The 23,425-nt window shown below is 39.9% G+C and overlaps 1 protein-coding gene across 1 annotated transcript in view; it reads left to right on the plus strand.

Moving 5' to 3' along the window:
* The first annotated feature begins 13,943 nt into the window (after positions 1 to 13,943).
* The window catches only part of P3H4 (prolyl 3-hydroxylase family member 4 (inactive)), a 187,450-nt gene continuing 177,968 nt past the window's right edge, over positions 13,944 to 23,425 (plus strand). The window contains exon 1 of the mRNA XM_044054798.1: positions 13,944 to 14,756. Within this exon, the coding sequence (XP_043910733.1) occupies positions 14,298 to 14,756 (459 nt within the window). The 5' untranslated portion in view covers positions 13,944 to 14,297. The remainder of the gene's footprint in view (positions 14,757 to 23,425) is intronic.

Below are 23,425 nucleotides of genomic sequence, written 5' to 3' on the forward strand. Positions count from 1 at the left end.
TTATTTCCTTGTATTTCTGAATCCATTATTTTCTTTGCCAGTGGCTCTAAATAGAAAGCAAATAACAAAGGGAAAAGAGGACACCTCTGCCTGGTTTCTCAGTTAAAACACAGCTTATCTGAGAGGAACCCTCCCACTTTAATTATTGCCTCAGATCCTTCATATGTCCTTCTAATGAACCTTATTATTGTATCAGGGAATGCAAATTGTTCCAATGCCCTAATTATTGATTTCTGTGCATCAAGACACACCAAAAACAGAAGTATGTTCATGCACTCTTCTTCCCCATGGATCATCATTATTCTGTTAATGTTGTCAAATGTTTGCCTCCCTTCTACAAAGCCACACTGATCCATATCTATCAATTTTGGCAAGACCTTTGCCATTCTGTTACCATGTATAGACATAACCTTTTATAACTGTGGTTTAAAATTGAAATGGGCCTATATGAAGCAGGGTCTGAAAGGTCTTTTCCATCTATAGGTAACACAGCCACCACAGATTTCTTCCAAGATGATGGTACTTTCCCCTACTTTTAAAATACTGTTAGAAAAAAATCTTTCAGATTTTTATAAATTTCTTCCCAACTAATCTCAAACTTCTACAGGAATACCATCTGTTCCTGAAAACTTTCTTGAAGATTAATTACACATCACTGTTTTTATCTCATCACCTCTTCTCTTAACTGCTAGTTGTTGAGCCTCATCTACCTCTGACTTTGGCATAATTAAGTCTTCCATAAATATTGCCATTTATACTCTTTCTTGATTTTCATATTTCTCTGCTTTATACAAATTTTCATAACATTTCTGGAATATCTCTAATACCTCTACAGGTTCTCTGTTTATTTTTCTTGTTATAGGTTCTCTAAGTTTGGTGAGAACCCTTTCAAACATTCTGTCGCCTAAGTCGTTGTGCTGATAGTGTTGGTGCTCTGGAGTTGTTATCAAAAAATAGCTGCTTAACTTCAATCTTTCTAAACTCATGCAGATTATCCAGATACTCTCTTATTTTAGGTTTAGCACTCTGCTTTTGCTCCTCCTCTTCTTCTTCTGTGAGATTCCCCTTATTCTGTAATACTTTAACCTTTGTCAATCCCTCTAAGTAATTTCTATTACATTTTAGTTATATCTCTTTCTCTTTTATTTCAGCCCTATGTTTAAACTCCATTTTCAAGTTATCCAAGTCACTAGTTATAACTTTTGAAGTTATTTCTATCTTCCCTAATAACTCGAGTAATTTCCACTACCTAGTCCTTAAATCCCCCTCTTTATAACACGTAGATGGGAAAGCACCACTGTCTTATTTTTACTTCATTATCCTGACGTTTTACCTTAGTTTTTATTGGTGCATGATCAGAAATAGTTATCAAATGTATGTCAAAGCTTTCAATTAAATACACTTGCTCTCATGAAATATAATTTCTATCTAGTCTAGCCCAGTTATTGTACCTTGGAGGATAATATGTAAATTCTGAGTTCCTACTACTGAATTCAGAAATTCTGTACCAAAGATTTTCATAAATTTCTTCAGAAATCTGTCTTTTGTTGTATTGTCCTTTCTTGGTGCCCAGATACTTCCTCGCTATTGTAAATCAAACTTCAGTACCCACCTACAAATAATATTCCCTGCTGAAAGCTGATTATTTCTCCCAAAAATTTCTTAAGCTCCACAATAGTTGTTTTTTGTGGAATATAAACACATGCCATTGTAATTTTCCTTTCTTGCTAATAGCCCCTTACTACCATGAATCTAAAATTGTATCTTTTTTATCATCTATCACCACTAGAGTCCCTTTGACAATTATTATAATTACTCCCCTTTTCCTTTGTCCCTGATATTCTGCTGAATATCCATTCTGAAATCCTCTCTTTCTTAAATTCACATGCTCATTTCTTTCCAAATGTATCTCCTGTGGCATTTCCATTTGCACTCTGCATTTCTTAATATAATTCAATCCTCTTACCTTTTTGTCTGTACCTGTGAGGCCATTCATGTTCCAAAATAATATGCTTAGTATAGCCATTATAATTGTTGCACTCTTCATTTCTTAATATAATTCAATACTCTATTCTTTTTATCTATACCTGTAAGGCCATTCACATTGCCAGGATAAAATGGACAGCATAGCCATTACGATAAAAAAAATCTGTTGCTCCCACTTATTATACATGACAGTGTTTTTTTTGAATGTCCATTTCCAGCTTTTGTGCTGCATGCATATACTAATGTTTGGTTGGTCTTTTGTACAGTTGTTTCTTCTCATCTCCATTTAAACCTATGTCACATTTTTCAAGACTGTTTGTTTTAATGAAAACTTACAAACAAAAAACTAAATAAAAAATACACCCATTTCCTATTAATTTGGAACGAACACACCAAACTATGTACATTTTCAAAACATGAAGAGTAACCATCCAGAAGGGAACAAATGTCCTAAATTGATGGCTGCTCCTATAAGTATTATCTAACTTAAAATTAAGTTTACCAATGCTAAAGTGCATGCTACAACCTGTGTGCCCACTTACACTGATTGTTGTCTGTTCTTTTTTTATCTCTCTTCCCACCAAGATATGAAAAACAGCTTGTATGCATTCAGAAAACATTAACTTTTAGTCATGAGAAAAAGTTCACTGGCTATCTTTAAATAAAAGTAAATTGTAGGTTCATAGGTGTGTATCAGACTAATGGCCCTGAAGCCTTTACACCTAGCCCATAGGATTACCCTGGCATCATACCACCCTACATTAGTTCCCAGTGTCTCTGTCGAGTAGAGCCACTGGAGTGATCCCCGAGGTGACTTTTCTATTTCCCATCCACTCATCAAGATTTCTGTTGAAGAGGGCCAGTGAGGTGTTCTGTTATACATGTATGAGAAGTCTATTCCATAGCATGGGTAGTCTCTGGGTTATGAACGTGTCCCTCCAGCATGTTCTGTTGATTGTGGTAATGAGGTTGAGGTCTTTGGAGTGTGTGGTGTGGAGGGATTGTGATTTCTTTGGATGTAGCATTTCTAACACAGTTGGGTCAGACATGGCTTTGTAAGTCAAGCAAAGATCGCCTCTAAGTAGGGAATATGAGACAGAGAATAGTTGGAGTTTTTGAGTCTGTCCATGTAGGACAAGTGTTTAAGGCCTAGGATCATCTTTGTGAGGTACTTTTGCAGCCTCTCCAGTTGTTGCATGCGTCTAGTGAGGTACATGCCAAATGGGCCATTGTACTCGATGATTGGCCTAATGAGGGAAGAGTAGGGGGAGACAATGACCTCTTTCTTCCTGGATGCAAAACCCTTAGTAATGAGATGTGGTATGTAGAAGGACTTTCTGACCACAGTGGCAATGTGGTGGTCAAAAGAGAGGGTGCTGCCAACCTGTGTTCCCAGATCTCTTATAACGCCTTCTGTATTCAGTGGACTACCATCAATGTGGTAATTCATGAGAACTGAGTTTTTCCCAAAGGGGATGATGACACATTTTTTTGGCATTGAGCTTAAGGCTGACACCAGTTGTTTGTCTCAGTGAGGCCTCTCTGTGGGATGTCAACATCACTTGGGGAGTTAATAATAGCTCCCAACTTGCAATCGTCTGCGAACTTTGTCAGCCAGAGTCCCTTTGTCTAGGCCTGGACTTCAGAGAAGTAGATACCAAACAGGAGAGGACCCAGAACCGAACCCTGTGGGACTCCACTCATGACTGGTTGGCAGTCTGACTTGGAGTCAGCTACTTTCACACTGTGGGTTCTATCTGTGAGCCAGTTTGCAACCCACTTAGTGATATAGGTTCATAGGTTCATAGGTTCATACTAGGCTATCTGCCCGAGGGCATTTACAAGCCTAGCCCATCGTTTTGTGGCTTACGCCACCCCTTTAGTATGGGGAACTATACCCATTATTTTGCTGTGCCTCTGTCGAGCAGTGACACTGAGGTAATCCCTGGGGTATATCTGCGATCTCCCATCCATTGGTCAAGATTTCTCTTGAACAAGGCCAGCGAGGTGCTCTGCCTCACATGTACCGGGATTTTGTTCCACAGCATAGGGAGTCTTTGGGTGATGAATCTATCCCTCCAGCACGTCCTATTAATAGCCGTGTCGAGGTTTAAGTCTCCGCCTTGTGGCTCTGATGGATCTAGATTTTTGAGGTGAAGCATATTCATCAAATCTGGGTTTGACATGACATTGTATGTTAGGCAAAGATCACCTCTGAGCAAGCGGCGACTGAATAGAGCTGGAGTTCTTTCAGTCGGGCAGCATAGGACAGATTTTTGAGACCCTTTATCCTTTTGGTGAGGAACTTTTGTGGCCTCTCCAGCTGCTGCAAGTGTCGGGTCAGATACATTCCGAATGGGGCATTGTACTCAATCATTGGTCTGATGAGTGATGAGTAAAGGGAGACTATGAGCTCCCTTGATCTAGATGAGAATCCCTTCATGATAAGGTGGGCAATGTAGAAGGTCTTCCTGACTACTTTAGCTACATGGGTGTCGAATGACAGACTACTATCAACCTGGGTCCCCAGGTCCCTGATAACTTCTTCTGTGCTCAGTGGATTGCCACATATTTGGTAGCTAGGGGTAACTTTGCTAGCTTAGTGAGTTTTTCTATGATTCCTCAGTGGAGAATGGTATCAAAGGCATTGGCCAGATCAGGGTAGGTTGTATGAACAACCTTGCCTTCATCCACAGCTCTGGTGACTGACTCAAAGAAGTTGACCAGGTTGAGCAGGCATGATCTACCCTTAAAACCAAACTGTTCTGTTAACTGCATTAAAGTATTAAGGCTGCTAGGGAGATTGTTACCTCTTATTCACTTCCCATAATTTCAGACTTTGTTTTTTCACTGAACTGCTTGCCATCATACCTTTAAATTTTGAATTTTCCTCAGCAAAGAACACTCAGAATTCTCAAGATAAACTGCTTGCCTCTGCAGACAGCTTGTTTCCAAGGAAACGTACTCAGCAATGAATCTTTGTAAATTTCACTCAGAAATGCATTTCTGTGAATTGCTTCAAGGCTGGTAGATCTCCTGGCTGTGACCAGAGTTGGAATCTATTCTAAAGTGATAAGTACACTTTTTGCAACTAAATTTGCACTGTGCTGCATTTATACATTTGCTTATTATTTATATTGGTGCTGTATTCCCACCCATCCCCCTGTTGGTATCTTGTTCTTATACTTGGTGACTTTGCAGTTGCCCGCCCTTACAGTAAATTTCGTCTGGAACACTCGCCCCAGTCTAGTGTCATTAGCTCATTTTACATATCACAGAGAGAACATTTGAGAAGGCCAACCCACTTAATTTGTTAAGCTTGAATTACCTTCTGCTCCTCCTGTCTCCCTTTCCACTTTACTAAAAAAAACTTTGCTAGAATCTCCCTGTGTTCTGACTGAGTGTGCTTCTCAGCTAAGTATATTTTTGGCACTTTTTTAATGTTCAGAGTTGAATAAAACAATAATTGAATTCAGCTCAGAATACATTTTGAATAAATTGCATTTATTTAAACTGTATTTGCTTTAAAAACTAATTGTTTTAGTGCTGTTTTAGCTGTTTTTCTGTAAAAAAACTCTAAGCCTGTTTCCTACCTTTCCTATAACTAGTGTAGTCCAGATACAGCTTTGCTGCATCCAGGACTGTATGTAAGCTTCTGAGCCCCCCAAGCCTTTCTGTGTTGGAGGGAAGCCTGCTAGCTTATCAGTGGGAATGGTAAGCACTAGGTAACCTATCTACCACATAAGGAGTTGTTTCTGGCTCAGAAATTATAGTTATTGGCCGTTTGGGCAGATTTTCCATCTCTCTCAACTTTCTGATGTAAAATCCCGCATTTGCACTTGTTTCTTTCCTGTAACTAGTCTAGTCCAGATACAGATTCTTAGTTTTAGCACTTGAATTTGCATATTCATGCTCAGAACTTGTTCAGAACTTGTAAGCACCAAATAAGCTACAATTTACTACAGCACTCAACCTTCCTCATTACCTAGAGGAAAACAGTTTTTTGTACTTACTTTCCTCACTTGCTTAGAGAAAAACAGCTCTTGTACTCACTTTCCTCACTTATCTAGAGGAAAATATTTTTTTTATTTAGGCATGTCCAAGGGTCAGCTCCCAGTGTTCTCTCCGGTCTATCTGATGAATCTGGGCATCTTCGGGTAATGTAGCAATTGCCTCATGTACACAGACAACCCTCTCCTCCTACCACCCAACACTACAACCTGTGAGACATGCATTTATCTATCCAAACTGGAGGTAAAGCTCTCTCCAACCAAGACTGAACTTGACAGTCAAGAGGAGAAGGTAAACACTTGCACCATACCATACTCATCACATAGCAGAAATGCAAGCAACCTCCACCCCCCAACACAACCCAAATGACACATAGCCCACAGACTCAGTGTGCCACTCAACCACAACCCATAAGGCAAAACAACGTACCCAACACACTAGTTATAGGTGACTCTATAGTCAGGCACACTGATCTCCCACTCACCAGGCTAAACAAGGAGAAGGTTACTGTCAGCCACCTGTCGGGTGCCAGGATCCACCACATAACCCACACACTTAGGTCACTCCACAACAAGTACAGATATGACTCTGGCATTGTCCATGTTTGTGTGAATGACCTGAGATATACCTCCCTGGACTACATGAAAAGAGACATGGAAGAGCTCTCTGATCTTGTAGCCCAGGCAGGTATGACCCTAGTCCTGAGTAGCATTCTGCCATCACCCAGAATGATACCACAGTACAAGGACAAAATGATTGACTTCAACAATTCTCTAAGCTTCTGGTGTCATTCTAAGGGGATGCAGTATCTGTCTGCCTGGGATGACATTATCAACAGACCATGATGCTTTGCCAAAGATGGCCTGCACATGTTGCCCCTGTGATTCCAGATACTGGCTAAGGCTCTTGCCGCCCCTATAGTGCCTTTTTTAGGCAAGGTTCAAATGACAAATTCACCATAGTAACAGGAACAGGCAAGCAAAAACTGAGGGTAATGCTACTCAATGCTAGAAGTCTAAATCTCAAAATGCACTCACTCAAGGCACTCTTTAAAATGGAGAACATCGATATCTGTGCAGCGACTGAGACCTGGTTCAAGGCTCTAGAGAGCACCCCTGCACTACCAGGCTATAACTCATACCACACTTTTCGGCCACATAACCTGGACTGGAACACCAAAGGCGGAGGTGTGTTCATATTCATTAAGGATATCCACACCTCTAGGCTAGTGGCTCAGCATAATGCATCCGAGGTTATCCAAGTGCAGCTAACTCTGGGCAAAACTGCAATCCAATTTGTAGCTTGCTACAGATTCCCCACCATGCCCCAGGATTTCCACTCCTCTTTTCTTGATATACTGGAAAATATTAGGGTTCAACCAAACACCCTAATAATGGGCGATTTCAACTACCCCACCATTAACTGGGAAAATTACTCATGTACCAACTCCTTCACTCAACGCTTTCTGGAATTCATAAATTCCAATGCCCTGGATCAACTTATCCACACCCCCACCAGGAGCAACAATATCCTAGACCTAGTCATTACCAACATGAGTGACCGGTGTTCCACACCTGAAGTCAACTCCTCGTTGGTCCGATCCGACCATAACCTAATCACCCTAGATATCCACATCCCGCTCCCACCCCCCATTAAGGAAACCATGGGAAAAATTTCTCCAAAGCTAACTACATGCTTCTTAAGACACCCATGCAGATGGACAATACAGTTATGACTGCTGAATCCTACACAAATGCACACTATAAGCACTTACACGAGTGCATGGATTATGCTATCCCAAACAAAACCAAAATGCTGTCCTCCAAAAAAGGAAGCCAATCTGGTGGTCCCCTGTCATAAACAAACTGTATAACAGAAGGAAGAAACTGTTGCAAAAGAGAGTAAAATCCCATGAGTGGAGGAACTCCCTGGTCAGCCTCAGTAAGAAGCTGAGATCCCTTATAAGATCCTCCAAAGCTAGCTACAAAAACAAAATCACGACGGATTCTAAGGACAGCCACAAAGCATTCTATAGCTATGTCAAGAATCTCAATGGCAACACCCAGATCTGCTCTAAGTTACAGCAAAATGGCACAAAAATTACAGAACCAAATGATATTGCCAACATCCTGGCAGATAAGTTCAGTGCTAACTTTACCCCCCTCTCACCCCCTAAATGGCCCATATCTATACAGGAAGAATGCAGAGTTCCTATAATCACAACTATGCAGGTAAAAGCTGCACTCTCTAAAGCCAAAAACACAGCATCCATGGGACCTGACAACATCCCAGGCTGCATTTTACATGAACTTCCGAACGAACTGGCTTCCCACCTAAGCACCATGTTCAGTCATAACCTTACATCAGGCTTTGTGCACACTGAATAGTGCAGAGCAATAGTTATCCCACTCCACAAAGGGGGAGCCACCACGGATCCTGGGAACTAATGCCCTATTAGCCTGATGAGCCTGGTCTGCAAGGCCATGGAATGTATTATCATGGAACTCATAAACAAAGACATTGGTAACCTCCAAACTCTGGACCCCACCCAGTTCAGGTTTGTGAAAGGCAGATCAAACCTCCTGAACTTGATCGACTTCTTTGAGGCAGTCACCAAAGATGTAGACGAGGGTAAGGTGGTTCACACAGCCTATCTTGACCTCGCCAAGGCTTTTGACACCATCCCCCATTCTGGAATTATAAATGCCTACATCACAAGCTGGGTTGCCAACTGGCTCACTGACAGAACACACACTGTAAAAGTTGCAGACTCAAAATCTGACTTCAAACCAGTGACAAGTGGAGTACCCCAGGGTCAGTCCTAGGTCTTCTCCTGTTTGGTATCTACTTCTCTGAAGTACAGGCTAATGCAGAAGGCCACTGGCTAATGAAGTTTGCAAATGACTGCTAACTAGGAGCCATAGTTGAGTCCCCAAATGATGTGAACATCCTATAGAAGGGCCTCACTGAGACAGATGCCTGGTGTCAGAGCCATGGCTTCAATCTGAATGCCAAAAAGTGCATTGTCATCCCCTTTGGTAAAAACTCTGTACCCATGAGCTACCACATAGGAAGCAGTCTACTTAATACCAAATGTGTGATAAGAGACCTTGGGACCCAGATGGACAGTAGTCTCTCCTTTGATAAACACATTGCCACAGTAGTCAGTAAGTCCTTCTACATGGCATACCTCATCACAAAAGGGTTCTCATACAGGAAAAAAAAGGTCATTGTTCTCCTCTACTCAACACTCATCAGACCCATTATAGAGTACAATGCCCCTTTTGGAATGTACCTCACAAGACATCTGCAGCAGCTGGAAATGCCACAGAAGTACCTTACAAAGAGGATTACTGGCTTCAAACAGATGCCCTACACTAACTTTCTCAAAAAACTCCAGCTTTACTCTGTAGCATATTGCCTACTCTGAGGTAATCTCTGCCTAACATATAAAGCTATGTCAAACCCAGAACTTTTGGACATGCTACACCTAAAGAAATCCCATTCCCTCCGAGCTACATGCTCTAGGGACCTAAACCTTGTCACCACAATAAACAGGACATGCTGGAGGGATAGATTCCTGTCCCAGAGACTTCCCATACTCTGGAACAAGCTACCCATCTATGTCAAGCAAAGTTCCTCATTAACACTCTTCAAGAAAAATCTTCTTGAGTCGATGGGAAATAGGAAATACACCCTGGGGATCACTTCTATGGCTCTGGTTGACAGTGGCATAGGAAAATAACTTTCTTGGGTGGCGTAAGCCAGGGAACCTTGTTGGCTAGGCTTACTTAGGCCCTTGGGCTGATAGCCTAATACCTGCCTATGAACCTATGAATAGAATGCACAGCTACCCTCAGCTGCATATATCTCGACTCCATGGAACATTTGCCAGTGGAAAACAAGCTAAAATCTTTGCACTTCTAAGAAGCTTAGCATTTTCATGGCTTTCATCATTTTGTCTTATTTTAAATCCTACATTTACAAAAACACTTGTTTACAGCTTAAGCTAACAGTAGTAATCTAGACAGTCACCCTTGTAAAATAAAAAGAGGAAATATCCTAATTCTACATATAATATAATCAGTGCACTTTTACACCCCACCCCCACCGCAGCACTCAAGATCACAACATATGAACCTTAAACTTGCATTTGCCCAGTCTTTTTTCTCTTGTTATACTGTAAAACTTATATTTCTTGCAAGTAAAATAGTACTTGTTTACTTTACTATCTTTAACACATAACAGTCATTGAAAAGACTTCTCCACATTTAAAACACCCATGACTGCCCACTACACAAAACTGTTACTGTATAGTACATGTAGTTTATATCATGAAATATTTATAGAAATACTAATAAGAACAAAAATAGTTTTACTTACAGTTATTTGTTCCCCTTTTAGTTTCCTTCTAAACATTAATGATAGAAAGTGGGGTATAAGCTTTACAGTCCACCCACAAGTTTTACAAAGCCAACAAAAGTCCAGTGTTTTTCAGTCACTTTTTCTTGCAAAAAGCATATTTCACAAATGTGATCAGATGCTTTATAGTCCCATTTATTCACTAATTCAGAGTTGCTGGTCTTCTTCCATTTCATCTCTATCTCCCAATACCGGAATCTTGTTCAAATCCAAGGTACTGCTGATTCTTCTAGTCAGATTGTGTTTTTTTTTTCTGTCTCTCAGGCATTTTGCCTTTGAACATTGGAAAAAGGTTTCACTGGCAAAGGCTCTCTATGAACCTTATCATCAGAAGAATGCAAAATGGAGTCTTCTTCTGCTTGCTGACTTACTTTTTTGGATAACCTTTTTTATTTCCTCAGTCTGCTCTGCATCAAAAAATTACTTTGATTCTCCAGGAAAAAAAGAAACACTTTGAAGACAGCTGAATACAGCAGCTTGAATCTCACACTTGCCTGTTGACACTCCCTGATGGTTGGGACAAACTTGCTTCTCTTCTGACTGGTGTGCAGTGAATAATCATTTTCTACAAACACTCTGCTGTCTACAGTTTTTTTTAATATTTTGCCTCCCTGCCAGAATTTTGTTAGGGTCAACTCTTTCTTCTCATATGACTGCACCTTTACTAATACAGATTTTGGCTGTGTTGTCATGGTCAGGTTTGGAGCATACACTCAATGTGCCCTTTTAATTAACAAATTCTGCTGTGAAACACCAGTCCAGTTACTTATTTATGTTTTCCTAAAATTAATAAAGTCTGTTCCTTCCAGTTTCTCTGGTACAGCAGAAAATCTCTTGTATTCTCTGCACTCTCTGTCTTCTAACTCTATTGTTATTTTAAACATTTCTTCTTGAGAAACCTCCTGTTCAGCCAACTTTTTCTTCATGTCAACGTCTGATTTTTACAGATTTATCAGTTTATCTGAATGGCTAGTTAAAGCTTCTTCTATTTTTTCCAGCCTTTTTTTGTTTGGATTGATATATTCCTTCAATGTTTCATTTGTTTTAATCACCTCTGAGTACATTTGATTTATTTTTTTCCTCTAATTTACTGGAAGCCATCTCTTGAGCCAAAGCTGAAGCTTGAACTGCTTTTTGCTGAACAGCTGCAGAATCCTTCCCAGACAGTGCTTTCTCTTCACCTTTTCTAGTTTATTTTCCTTTAGGCGTTTCAATTTTTTCTTTGTTGGCATCCAGGCAGTATATTTTCTAGCAAGTAATAATGGGAGAGCTGAAGTTATGTTGTTGCTTAGTGTACAGCCATCTTGGAAGTCTATCACAAGAAATTCACTGATATCACTCAAAGGAATAATAAGGCACTGGTTGGAACAAATTAGACAGAAATGACCAAATACAGAGATAGTACAGTGAGATATAATTCAAAGAGCAGTCTGTCAGGGAACAAAAAACACTAAAGCAGTAGAGAGGAAAAGTTTGACTAAAAGATTCCTTAGGCTGGAGGTAGCTGAGCTAGGAGGGTGCATAGTACACAACATGAATATTAATATCAATGCACCAGAACTTTACTGGAATGATGGGATTCATATTTCACATTTGGGAACCCAGTTATTTGTGAGTAACCTGAGGAAAGGAATATAAGGGCTAGCTGAAGTGTTTGGGGAGAGGAGTGACTTGTCAGATAAGCCACCTCCTGTGTCAAGACAGACCTGTAAGGCTAAATTTGCAATGGAGTGCATCTGGCTTGGGGGTTGCAGGCTCAAAAAGCTTAGTCCTCTGTGAGTGGGCAACTGTATGGTGTAGTGGGCAGGCTGAGGGACCCACAGGTTTCAGATCCCTTTCAGCCACTGGAGATGGGTAAATGCAGCCAATGGCTGTTGGTGTTCGGTTGCAGATCCCTTCAGCCATTGGTGTTGGCTGGGGATTTTATGGGGGCTGAGTGTGGTGTTTTATGGCCTGATTGGTTTTGTTCCTTCCAAGCTCTACCCTTTGCACACATCTGAATATCAATTAGATTGATACTGATTTGGTCTATAATTGGCACTAACTTTTAGAAATAGCCAAGATTTACCATGATTTGACCTGAGTAACATAATAAACATATGGCTGCAGCTATTTCCTCCAACCAAGTGTGTATTATGGTTATTGGTTAAGATACATGCATGCGTATTTTCATCCTGAGGCAATGAGAGCAGGCAAAGGGGTCTCAGACACAGTAAGATTTTCAGTGGGGAAAACAGCATGCTAGTGAGGGGTGTCGAGTGTGACAGAAAGGTCAGACTAAAGTAGCCAGGTAGGTAAGGGCTGTGATAAAAGGATACAGGTAGATAGGGTAAGCTTGTTACAAGCAGGACACAAAGTAGGAGAGAGCAGAACACTTGCCTACTCACCCTTCCTCATAAAAACAGAGAGTGGTGTAGCTAGCATAAAGATAGTTAGGAGCTTGGTGACACATTAGGTGATTGTATTTGGGTTGAGAAGGAGTTTCCTGTTCTCTTCCCAACTGAGTTTTTCAGGTCTTTGCCTTCCACAGCAAGTTGTAGGTAAGACAGGCTAGGTGTTGCAACCATGAAGGTGGAAAGGCAGACTATGGCTAAACTTGCAAGGGAGTAGCCCTGGCTTCGGGGGAGGGTGTAGCCTCTGACAGCTTTGCCCTCTCTAGATGAGCCACCCCATGGTGTAGTGGGTAGGATGGTGGCCAGATCCAGAGGTCCCACAGACTGCAGATTCCTTTCAACCATTAGTGTTGGCTGAATATGGCCAAGGGACTGTTGATGGTTGCTTGCAGATCCCTTCAACCATTGAAACTGGTTGAGCATTTTATGGGGGCTGCGTGCAGTGTTTTGTGGTCTGATTGGTTTTGTTCCCTTCCAGATTTTGCTCTTTACTCACATCTGTATATAATTTAAATTGGAATTTATTTCAAATGTGCAGCTTGGGGGGCGGGCGAAGGAGGCAGCCTCCCAGGTGCAAGATTTTAGGAGGTGCATTCAGGAGATGCTGAGAAATGAATTTGGATACTGATTTTGTGAACATGACTGCAAGATTGAAGTAATTCAGCACTTTGTGTGTGGTATTAGAATCAGGATTTTTTTAAATCCACTGGCTCATAAATGGAACCTAGCTGGCTCATGTGGTTAGATCAGAACGGCGTTTTTTTTTTTTTTTTTGCTTGTTAACTTTTACAGTTGAAGGAGGCACTTGGAGAAGAATGGATAAGCACTAGGTGCCACAAAATCAAAAGTTTTACGAGGGACAGGATAAAAATATGAGGCAGAATTTGGGACATTCTGGGAGATCAAGGGCAGTTAAGAACATAACACTCAACTGGTCATTGTTTTCACGGAGGTCTCTGATTTTGGTGCCAATTTTAGCTCCATCGCTCTTAAACCTCTCCAAAAAACTGCTTGCTTTTGAGAAAGGGTGGTGATTATGCGTCCTGTCCACCATTCTGTCTTACTCCTCTCTAAGGGTCTGTACTTTGGCTCCCCCACAGCCCTGAACTGGATAAACTGGTAATCGCAGAATGAATGAAAGAATGAAGTAAACACAAAGCAACACAGTCAGTGTACTGTGCTTGTTGAGTAATATAAACGGATTGCCACTTTATTCATTAATTCAATTATCTCACTAAAATATATCTTCAGCAGCGTCACTATTTTTCCCATTTTGAAAATATTCGATCACACTTAACGGGCAGCCAAAAGAGATTATAATTTCATTTGTGTTTATGAATGGAGGGCGGTGAGACCCGGCGGACTGCTAGGTTTTTCCTTTCAGATCGAGATGGGCCGAAAAGTTTTCAACTTCATATTGCGGGACTAGCGCTACCAGTAGGGGCACCGATTTTCTGAGGACCCCTAAAGAAAGTGGCTTTGGCAATGCTACGGGGTATCTCAAACCTGATGTGTACACTGCCCCTCTTCTTAGCACTGCTAGGGATTAGTGGGGCCCAGTACGAGAAGTACAGCTTTAGAGGGTTCCCCAAATCCGAACTCATGCCTCTGGAATCAGCCTACGGCTATGCCTTGGACCAGTATGCTGCTGAGAACTGGAAGGAGAGCGTCAAGTACCTGGAGATGAGCCTCCGGCTTCACCGGTTGCTGCGGGACAGCGAGGCGTTCTGCAGCCACAACTGCAGCCGGGTGGCTCGTCGGGTGGGGGAATGGGGCAACTTCATGGAGCTGGAAGCATTTGGCCACGTTCTTAGCCGGGCAGCCTGCCTCAAAGGTTGCAAGAGTACCTTGCCAGTGTTTCAGCTGAACCGACCAAAAGCAGACTTACTCCGGGACTTTGATAAAAGAATTCCTTATAGATATCTGCAGCTTGCCTACTTCAAGGTAATCGTCTCTATTCTGTAATATCAATGAGGGCAGAACCTGAAGACAGATTATAGAGCATGATTCGGTCTTAAATGCAAACATCGTTCTTTATTATGCATGCATTTTAATACAATACCTTCCAGTTACTGGATTTAAATTCTTTGGAAAATGCGTATACCTGATGTTTCTGTGTTAACTTTGTAAGGGAATAGTACAAGGATTTTAGAAAGTTTAAGTACATCGTTACTTTTTCTCTGATTATTATTATTATTATTTGGGAGGACACATTTTCCTTCAGAAACGTATGGATTTTGTATCATTCTTAGTGATTTCAGTCATCAGTAATTTGGCAGAAAACCACAAATTTTATGAGGCGCAGACCAAAAATATGACGCAAAAATGTGGACAGTTGAGAGGTATGGCTATCAACCACCACTTGTAAAGTTATTATCAATACGGTGATATTTTTTTCTTCATTGAATATATTTGAAATACCAGCGGAATGCTTGAAAACATATCCGCATTTTATATAGCACTGATCTTTTCCTGGAATATTGGTGTTAAAAAACAAGCGTTTTCTAAACTGCACTGTAGTGTTTAAGGGACATTTTGGGAAACCTGTCAGAGTTAGGGCAAAAAAGTATTAAAACGGGAATGATGATGCTGATTATAACTTGCGAGGAAAGTGGAAGGAAGAGCAGGAGTACTGAAACACAGACAGCAGGAGTATTCGGTGATTTTATTTAACCTAAGCTAAGTTGATCACTACGGTCACCGAAGGGCCTTTGTACTTTCTCGCCATTTTAAATGATGGGCTTTACGACCTTGGCTTGTTTACTTCGTCGAAGTATTTCATGTATTTTTCAAGCATTGTAACGTTCGTGACTTTCTACATGTCCCAATCTTTTCCTCACCTCTACGTGGATGTTTGAGCTTTAAGGTTTGGAGGTGGTCCTTGGGTGCTTCCGCCTCCTCAAACAGTCCCCTTGAGGCAGACAGATATATGAGATGTGAAGTAAAGCTTAGCAGGACTGACTGCCACGTCCCCTAAAATAAGCTCTTCCCATTCAGGCAGAGACAGACCCTAATGGAAGAAGGGGTAGGGGTGGCGGCTCCTGATGCTATGCACTCTGGCACAGGGAGGGATAAGGCAAAGAATGACACTTTCAAAATATTGCTTCAACCGATTTACAAAATATATAATTTAAATTAATCTGAATTAGCATTATTTTCTGTAGCAACAATAGGCCTGTACGAAGTGACGCTATTAATGGTTATTTTTTTATTTTTTCATTCATAAAAATGTGTAGGAGAGACAGAGCTAAATTTTGAGCCAGAATTAGGAACCTAGCTGAAATTTGGGCATTTGTGAGATATTCATGCTGCATTGGTCCTGCATGCCTTTCAATGACAATTGAGTACTTTCTGTGTTAATCTTATTATTTCTCAAGAACCATGTCCTTACATACAGAAAGAGTATTTAAAATCTGGCACATGCTGCCCATGATTGGTACTTCTAACAAAGGAGCTTGAGTTACACTTTTCAGGAGGCATTATTCCCCACAGCATTAGTGTGTCATGTTGATTTACACTTTACAGTCCTGCACCTTAAGGGTGTGGATAAAAAACATGTGCACTTTTTAAAAGTCCACAGAGCATGGATGTTCATTCTTAGAAACTGTCTGATAGCCTTATTTTGGTAATTTCGACGTTTACTTTTCTTTTGTGATTGTAATGCATAGACTGTTTTTAGAGTTCTTTATTTCTTTTTATTGCTTACTCTATCTGTTAGAATATGCTGTGATAAATTTATACTTGACTGCTGTATTTTTACTTTTACTTAATGGAGCTTTTCTCCCCGGGTCACTGCTGAAAAAGGGAACCTGCCCAGCCAATCTAACCTGGTCAACAAATGTAAAATAAATAAATAAAAATAAGTGTGAAGTTATAGGTGTTTCAGTGGATTCTGACTTAAAAATAAATTGCACTTTATGTTTTTAAGACTGCATAATTCATTGCCTTGATTATGTAGTCCTGTTCTGCAAGAATGTAGAAAGTTAAGGCAGTGATCATAGGTTCATAGGTGTGTACTAGGCTAATGGCCCTGGAGCCTTTACAAGCCTAGCCCATAGGATTACACTGGCATAGTGCCACCCGACCTTACTTCCCAGTGCCTTTGTCAAGTAGAGCCACTGGAGTGATCCCAGGGGTGAATTTTGTATTTCCCATCCACTCATCAAGATTTCTCTTGAAGAGGGCCAGTGAGGCGCTCTGCTTGACATGTATGGGAAGTCTATTCCATAGCTTGGGCAGTCTCTGGGTTATGTAACTGTCGCTCCAGCACATTCTGTTGATTGTGGTAATGAGGTTGAGGTCTCTGGAGCTTGTGGTGCGAAGGGATTGTGATTTCTTTAGATGTAGCATTTCTAACAGAGCTGTCAGACATGACTTTGTAAGTCAAGCAGAGATTGCCTCTAAGTAGGCGATATGCGACAGAGGATAGTTGGAGTGTTTTGAGTCTGTCCATATAGGACAAGTGTTTAAGGCCTAGGATCCTCATTGTGGGGTACTTTTGCAGCCTCTCCAGTTGTTGCAGGGTGTCTAGTGAGGTACATGCCAAATGGGGCATTGTACTCGATGGTTGACCTAATGAGGGAAGAGTAGAGGGAGACAATGACCTCTTTCTTACACATCCACTGCCCTACTTCTCATGGCATAGCTGGCAATCCCTCACATTGTCACAGTAGACATCACATTGGTTGCAAATTGCATCATTTTTTTTTCTTTCTGTGGCCATATTTGAAAGGAGAGGGATCATAATTCAAAACTAACATTTAAAGCTCTTCTTTTAAATGAGAAGCACAAACTCTGCTTTTGTGCTCTTGTGTTAGACACAAGGCAGTCAGTTGTAGGTCACAAAGCCCAAGTACACTGACAAGGTATTGGCAACTTTCATGTTAAAATACTAAAACCACTAAGGTTGTTTTATTGTTGGAGTTTGGTTTTAGCTTCCCTTGTAGGTAAGCCCACTGAGAACAAATGTCCTTTTTTACGGGGTGACTTGAAAGCATAAAGATGTTATGTGACTTAAGTATGAGGTGACAAGTTTCAGACTAAGGGTTTCAGCTTTTGCCACATGGTACTTTCATTTTTAACTTGTATTATAACTGCCAAGTTCTCAGTAGTGCACTTTGCTTTTTATCTCTCTGCAGTTCTAATACTTGTATGGCGAAATCAGAGCATAGGGTAGCATAGTCCAGAGACAGAACATTTCCTTCATGGGACTAACAATAATAGTTGTAGCATGTATGTAACCTTTTGACTGTATGTTGTTCAGAAGTAGGTTCTTTAATTAAAGGCTAGGAATGTCTGGAATTTTAGTAAGGCTAATTATGTTATTTTTGTAAACAAGGACACAGTTTCCCTGTGTCCCTGTTTAACATCACTTACTGCTCCAAACTCTCAAAGGCTTCCACATCTCTGATGACACCTTTCCGTGAGTCAAAAGCTACCTTGGTTGCAGAAGCCAAAGCATCAAATGGTAAACCTCATACATAAACTTTCTCCCTGTCAGTATAGAAGTCACTTGGGGATCTGTAATTGGACCTTTATTATTCAGTATATCAATTAATAACATTCTCACTGCATCAGGCCCTGCTACCGTCATTCAGTACGCCAGTGATTCTACATTCGTTTGTTCAGCTCCTTCCTTAAGTTAACTTCAGTTGGTCACTCAAGCTTTATATCGATCTATCGAGTATTGGCTGCAACAATCTAACCAATACCCAATGCTAAAAAGACTAAACTTATGTTCTTCTTGCCGAAAATCTCTCCTCACATGTATAATTATGCTGTACTGTCCTCAGGGAATTTAACACTAGACATAGTCTCAAATGCCAAGTTGCTAAGTGTCACCGCTGTCAGTCTTTGGTTTGACATACATGTCAGTAACACAATTAAACACATCAAAGACTAGGGGGTCATGTACAAAGCCAGATATTACCTGACTGAACATGCTCAAAAATCAGCTGCCATTGCTGCTTCGTAGTCTACTTTATGGAGCTCTAGTATTTACCAATCTTCCTTATCAGTTGACTCTTTGGCCAGCTACTTAGACTGGATCAATGCTATTACCAAAAGAGCACAATTTGCTGCTGCCCTATTCAGTAAGTCAGATCATTGCTGTACAGTAAAAAATGAATTGGGTGGATCTCACAGTTACCGCAGATAAGACCAACTAAAATTTTCTCACATTATTCTCTGCCAGCTTTCAAAATAGCCAGCCTCAGCACTACTACTCAGCTGTGAAAAATGACCAAAGTAGTTTCAACATGTTGCTGTTGTGCAAGTATGCGTACCCCGATCACTCCCCAAACTATCCATTTCAGTAATGTATTTGCACGAGTAATGTAATATCCCTCTGCTTTCATTTGCAGCATTTCCCCACAAGACAAAACAGGCAGTTTTTGTGCACATTTCTAATGGGCCCTTCCTCTGTGAAGAAAATGAAAGACCAGTAGTTTTAGTGATGAATTTCAGACTGTAACCTGTAAATGCATATAATGTCCTTAGGCTAATCTGATCAAACAGCTGCCCTGCACTTTTAACTGTAGTCTAGCTTCCCCTCAAAAAAGATAGGCACCTTCTGTGAACCCCATCTGATATCAGACTGTAATGAAAGTGAAAAAATAATAAGGCGTTACCTGCTTGTAGTCATTTGAGTCATTATATACCATCCCATAACAAGTATCCAACAAAAAGTAACCAAGGACTCAACTGTCTCTGATAATTTAATGAAGACAAAAAAACAGAAAGCAATAAACAACAAAGCTTTAGAGTTAAAACCAACTCTTCAACAGTGTGCAACACAACCTCTGCTAGAATTGCATTTATACTAATGGCCAGTATAACAAGTATTCAGTTATCCAATTAAGACAAAAAATGTAATACAGTAACTAATAATACCATATAAAAAGAGTTTACATAGTAAAAATCAAGTTACATAGTAAAGAACATTTTTGCATAGCATTTTTGAAAGTGCCCGGTAAAAAACAATATACTATCATAAAAACTCTTTTCTAAGTTTCAATGCAGGTTTTATACTAGTTTTTGTATTTAATCCAGGTGGTTTATCTGCTCTAAAATAATTAATCCATTTATATTCTGCAACTTCAATCCTAGTTGCTATATCACCACCCCTTAAATTTTCATAAATTCTCTGTACCACTCTAAATTTAAAACTTTGTTCTTTACCATACATTTTAATATGTTTAAATAATACATTGGTGTCCATCTCTCTTCTTATTTCCAAAGATGCAGACACAGACAGACGGTGCAGTGATACAGTGGTAACGTTGTCGCCTCACAGCAAGAGGTTCTCCGGTTCGATTCTCAGTTTAGAGTGGTACAGAAAATTTAGGAAATTTTAAGGGGTGGTGATATAGCAACTAAGACTGAAGTTGCAGAATATAAATGGATTAATTATGTGAGGGCAGGTAAAACACCTGGCTTAAATACAAGCCTTCTGTGTGGAGTCTGCATGTCCTCCCTGCGTTCGTGTGGGTTTTCTCTGGGTGCTCTGGTTTCCTCCCACATTACAAAGACATGCATCTAGACCATTTCTCCCAGGGCCTCTGCTGAAAATTGGTTCATTCCAAGTTGGATTTTCCAGGTTAACAAATGATAAATAAATAAATAATAAAAAAATAAAATAAAAGGTGCGATTGTATCCTTTCTTTCAATTTTTGGTTGGTTTTACCAATATGAAAATTTTCATACTTAATGCAGTTTGCTAAATAGACTAGATTATCAGAGAAACATGTAACAAAAGTATTAAAATGAAAAGCTTGTTTAGTTATGAGGTGTATAAAAGTAGATTCAACGTTAATATAACTACGTATCAAACAATTATGGCATGGTGTAATGGCCTTGGTGTTAATGTTACATTTACGTCACATAATTTATTCTAAAGTCTTTGTAACACAGCTGAGATTTAAAATTTTTCTCATTACTAAAAGTAACAGAAGGACTAGGTCCTAATAATTCTTTAATATCAATATTAGTGAAATTGGCCAATTCTTACAAATTACATTCTTAATCAAAGTACTGCGTGTATTATATTTCATGATATATCTCACTGTGTTATTAATAGATTTATTATACTGAGGTGCAGAACTTCTATCAGAAAATAATGGTTTAGCAAAAGTATCTCGTTCAGCAAGAACATTTTCTTTAATCCTATCAGCCATGGCTTTATTATAACCCCTGGATTGAAATTCTTTACTCATATCAGAAAGGTCAGTTGTAAATAGTTCATTACTAGTACTGTCTGTTTACCCTAACAAATTGACTTTTTGTAATACTCTTATAAATATATCTAGGATGCATGCTGTCATAATGTAGAAACGTAGTAGTATGAACATGTTTCCTATGTATAGTATTATTAATCTGAGCATCTTTAAACGATAAGGTAACATCCAAAAAATGTATAACTTGATTAGCGTATACTAAGTCAAAAGTAAGAAAATCAGTTGTGTTTTTGTAATTTTGCAACAGAAGATTCTAACTGGATATTATTTCCAGTCCAAACTAACAGGATATCATCAAGAAAACAAACATAACATACAAGATGTTGATTTCTAAATGTAGAATTGTCATTATAAATATATTGCCCTTCCCATTAAGCAAGAACCAGATTTGCATAAGTATTAGCAACTGGGGTGCCCATAGCAACTCCCAGTTGCTGGTGATAAAATTCCTTATTAAATATAAAAATATTATTAATCAAAACTATGTCAAGCATGCAATATAATAATTCAGTCTTGGTTCCTGTAAATGTACTGTGGGTATTTAAAAATTCTCTCACTGCTTGAATCCCGTAATCATTAGGGATAACCGTAAGTAAAGCTCTAATATCTAAGGTAGCAAAAATAACATTAGTTGGTTGCCTAATAGCATACCATTTATAGACTGACTGAAGAAAATCATTAGTGTCTTTAATATAGCTCCAACTCTGTAATAAGAGAGGGGAAATACTTTTATAAGGCAGTTGTAGCCCACCTATTACCAGAAACAATAGATCTCATTGGTAGAATGCAAACATTCTTATGTATCTTTGGCAGCCCATAAATAACGGGTATCACTGGTTCAGCTGTATAGAGATAATTATACATTTCAGGTGTTATAGAGCCTTCTAGAAGCAAGTCATATCTCTGGGCTTTCATATCAAAAATAAATCTGTTCACATCTACTTTATTTTCTTAAAAGTGTCACCATCAGACAAAAGCTTATACATCCATGAATAGTATTGTTCTTTATTAATAATTATAGTTTTCCCACCCTTGTCAGCTTGCTTAATGATTATACTTTCATTGGCACATAAATTATACAGAGCTTTCCCTCACTTGCAGTAAGATTATATTTGTCACACTGTTCACTAAAAATATCTTATAGAACTCGTCCTCACATATCTCATAAAAGGCTTTGACCACAGGTGTATAATTAGATATAAATAAACTCTTATGCTTGAACTGATCATTAGCATTTTGTTTGTTCTTATATAACATTTTCAGTTCAGCATTCCTTGTAAAGAACCGTAGTTCAGTGAGACAGTTGTTAATACTACCTTCTGCAGAAGGAGTAAAAGTTAATCCCTTATCTAACAACCTCATTTCATCATCAGTTAAAGAATAACTGCATCATAGGATCATAGGAAGTTACTAGGTTATTGGCCCCGAGGCTCTTATAAGCCTAGCCAAGAGTTTAGCCCATGTATAAACAAATCAGCACCCGATGCCCCTGTCCAGCAGGGACACTGGTGGAATCCCAGGGATGTATTTTCTATTTCCCATTAAGTTATCCAGGTTGCGCTTAAAAAGGGGTAAAGAGGTACTCTGCTTGACGTGGAGAGGGAGTCGATTCCACAGATGGGGAACTCTGTGGGACACAAATCTGTCCCACCAACAAATCCTGTTGATGTCATAGACCAGGTTGAGGCTGTATGTGTGGGTTACTCGAGTGGAGCTTGACTTGCAGATATGCAACAGTCCCATCAAGGCGGGGTCTGAGATTGCCTTGTATGCCAGACAGAGGTCACCTCTGAGAAGTCTGTATGAAACAGAGTAGAGGGATAGGGCTTTTAGACCTATCTGTGTATGGTAGATTTTTGAGGACCTGGATTCTTCTGGTAAGGAACCTCTGTGGTCCCTCCAGCTGCTACATGTGCTCTGCAAGGTACATGCTGAGTGGGGTGTTGTACTCAATAATGGGCCTTATAAGGGAAGAATACAGGGATGTTATGACCACCTTGTCCCTGGATGAGATACCCTTACTTATGAGGTGGGCCATGTAGAAAGCTTTCTGTACAATGGAAGCAACATGTTGGTCAAAATTCAGGTTGCTATCAATGTGGGTGTCCAAATTTCTCATGACTGACTGCGTGTTTAGGACATTGTTATTAATGTGATAATTTGTGGGGACATCACTCTCCGCAAAAGAGATGCTTATGAATTTTTTTGTATTCAACTTGAGGCCATGTTTCTGGCACCAGTCATTTGTTTGGGTGAGACCTTCTTGGAGGATGTCCATGTCACTAGAGGAATTTATGACAGTGCCCAGCTTGCAGTCATCTTCACACTTGGTCAGCCATAGCCCACTGATTTTGGCCTGCACCACAGAAAAGTATATCC

Source organism: Protopterus annectens, chromosome 13.part0 (genome assembly GCF_019279795.1).
Source record: "Protopterus annectens isolate FY-2018-M chromosome 13.part0, PAN1.0, whole genome shotgun sequence".
Lineage (NCBI taxonomy): Eukaryota > Metazoa > Chordata > Ceratodontiformes > Protopteridae > Protopterus > Protopterus annectens.